This window comes from Diplotaxodon limnothrissa, linkage group LG19, assembly GCF_057381915.1.
Source record: "Diplotaxodon limnothrissa isolate DT_005_m linkage group LG19, D_limnothrissa_male_GT1.1, whole genome shotgun sequence".
NCBI lineage: Eukaryota > Metazoa > Chordata > Actinopteri > Cichliformes > Cichlidae > Diplotaxodon > Diplotaxodon limnothrissa.
Genome location: NC_140614.1, coordinates 13001146 through 13002657, shown reverse-complemented (window position 1 = coordinate 13002657; position 1512 = coordinate 13001146). Strand labels below are relative to the sequence as shown.

Sequence of the window (1512 nt, the reverse complement as noted above, 5' to 3'; positions counted from 1 at the left end):
GCCGTGATTAAACAAAGAAGGCTGGTGAGTCATTCATCCGTCCTGCTCTGTTTGCAGTTTAGCGCTTAACAAGATAACAAAACATTTATTGCATTAAACGATGTTTTTCCTCGCAGTCTACCACTTTACAACCAAGGCCGGGGGTGGTTGGGGATGCTGACAAAAAGGAGAGCTTTTCACTCAAAAGCTTCTTATGTTGAGAAGCCCACTTATAGTAAGTGAGTGGATTTTAGTCCCATTTCACAAGTGACTTTCGGCTCTTTATTAGCGAGGTGTTCGGATTGAGAAAAAATATTTTCGGGATTAAATTTGCCTGAAAGAGAAAGAACTGAAGTGCGCTGGAGATTTTTTTTCGTTCCCGTGCTCACTTCCATTCTGTGCCACAATAAAGTGTTTTCATCATCGCCTTTTATCATCACGTTTACCGGTGTCTTTTAAAATAAAATAGAATTTTCACAGTGGCGGCTATAAACCAAACCCTGGTGTCAGAAACAACGCATTTTATTTAAATGATGTTTTTTTTTATTTAAAAAAACAAAATCGGTTATTTTACCGTCGCCGCGAGGCTACAGTTTTTATTTACACGGCAGTCCCCTTATTTTATTTTTTTAATTAAAAGATTCAGAAATGTAGGCTACACAACCCTCTTCATCGCCACACTCCCGCAACTGCTCTGCGTTGCAAACACCTGCCACAAAATTATTTACAAGAAATAAAAACCAAAGGGAAAAAGCTGAAAACTTGCCAGTGTTTATTCATGGCCATAAATATTTTTTTCGGTCCATAAAAGAAGCAAGAAATTAAAATTTCTATAATTATAAAGTGGTTCGTACGTGCTGATAATAACACGAAGGGACAAAGAAAAAAAAAGAGGAAACATCTCTACAACCAACACACAACATACTTACAAAAAAATAAAATAAAAAATAAAAAATCACAAGAAGAGCATTGACATTCTTAATAAAATCTATATGGGAGAGGTTTGGACCCAGTTCTCTTAACGAAAACATGTAAACACGGCGCACACATGAGCCCCGAATAAAAATGGTAGTATATATATGAGTCAAGCTGCAAAAATGAAAAGTCTTTTGTTTGTGTGTTTTATTTTTTCTTTGCTTTGTGGTGAAACTCCCTACCGCGCCTCCAAGCCAAGTCTCTATAATTTCTCTCACCAAGTCCACTGTTGCGTTTGCACCAAGTGATGTGCTGTGGGGAATTGTGGCGTGGCCGCGGCGCTGTACTGCGCGTTATACTGCATGTGTTGGAGTGACTGGGCACTATATGCCGAAAAGGGGATCCCGGCCTGAAAAGTGGCCGCCAAGTCCTGAGCTTTAAGAGTGTGACAAGGCTTTCCATCCCTGACTAAGACGGGCACGGCCACCCGCCTGGGAGAAGGGAGATGGGTCACTTCCATACCTTTCTCGGCCCGGGCTCTCTTCATCTTATACCGGTGGTTCTGGAACCAGATCTTCACTTGGGTCGGGGTGAGGCGGATCAAGCTGGCCAGGTGCT

At 41.4% G+C, this 1512-nt stretch overlaps 1 protein-coding gene across 2 annotated transcripts in view; it reads right to left on the bottom strand.

The window, feature by feature from the left end:
• Positions 1-1168: 1168 nt before the first annotated feature.
• The window catches only part of nkx2.2a (NK2 homeobox 2a), a 3817-nt gene continuing 3473 nt past the window's right edge, over positions 1169-1512 (bottom strand). For both annotated transcript variants that reach the window (XM_085343290.1, XM_085343289.1), the window contains one exon: positions 1169-1512. This exon is cut by the window's right edge. In XM_085343290.1, coding sequence (XP_085199416.1) covers positions 1169-1512 — 344 coding nt within the window.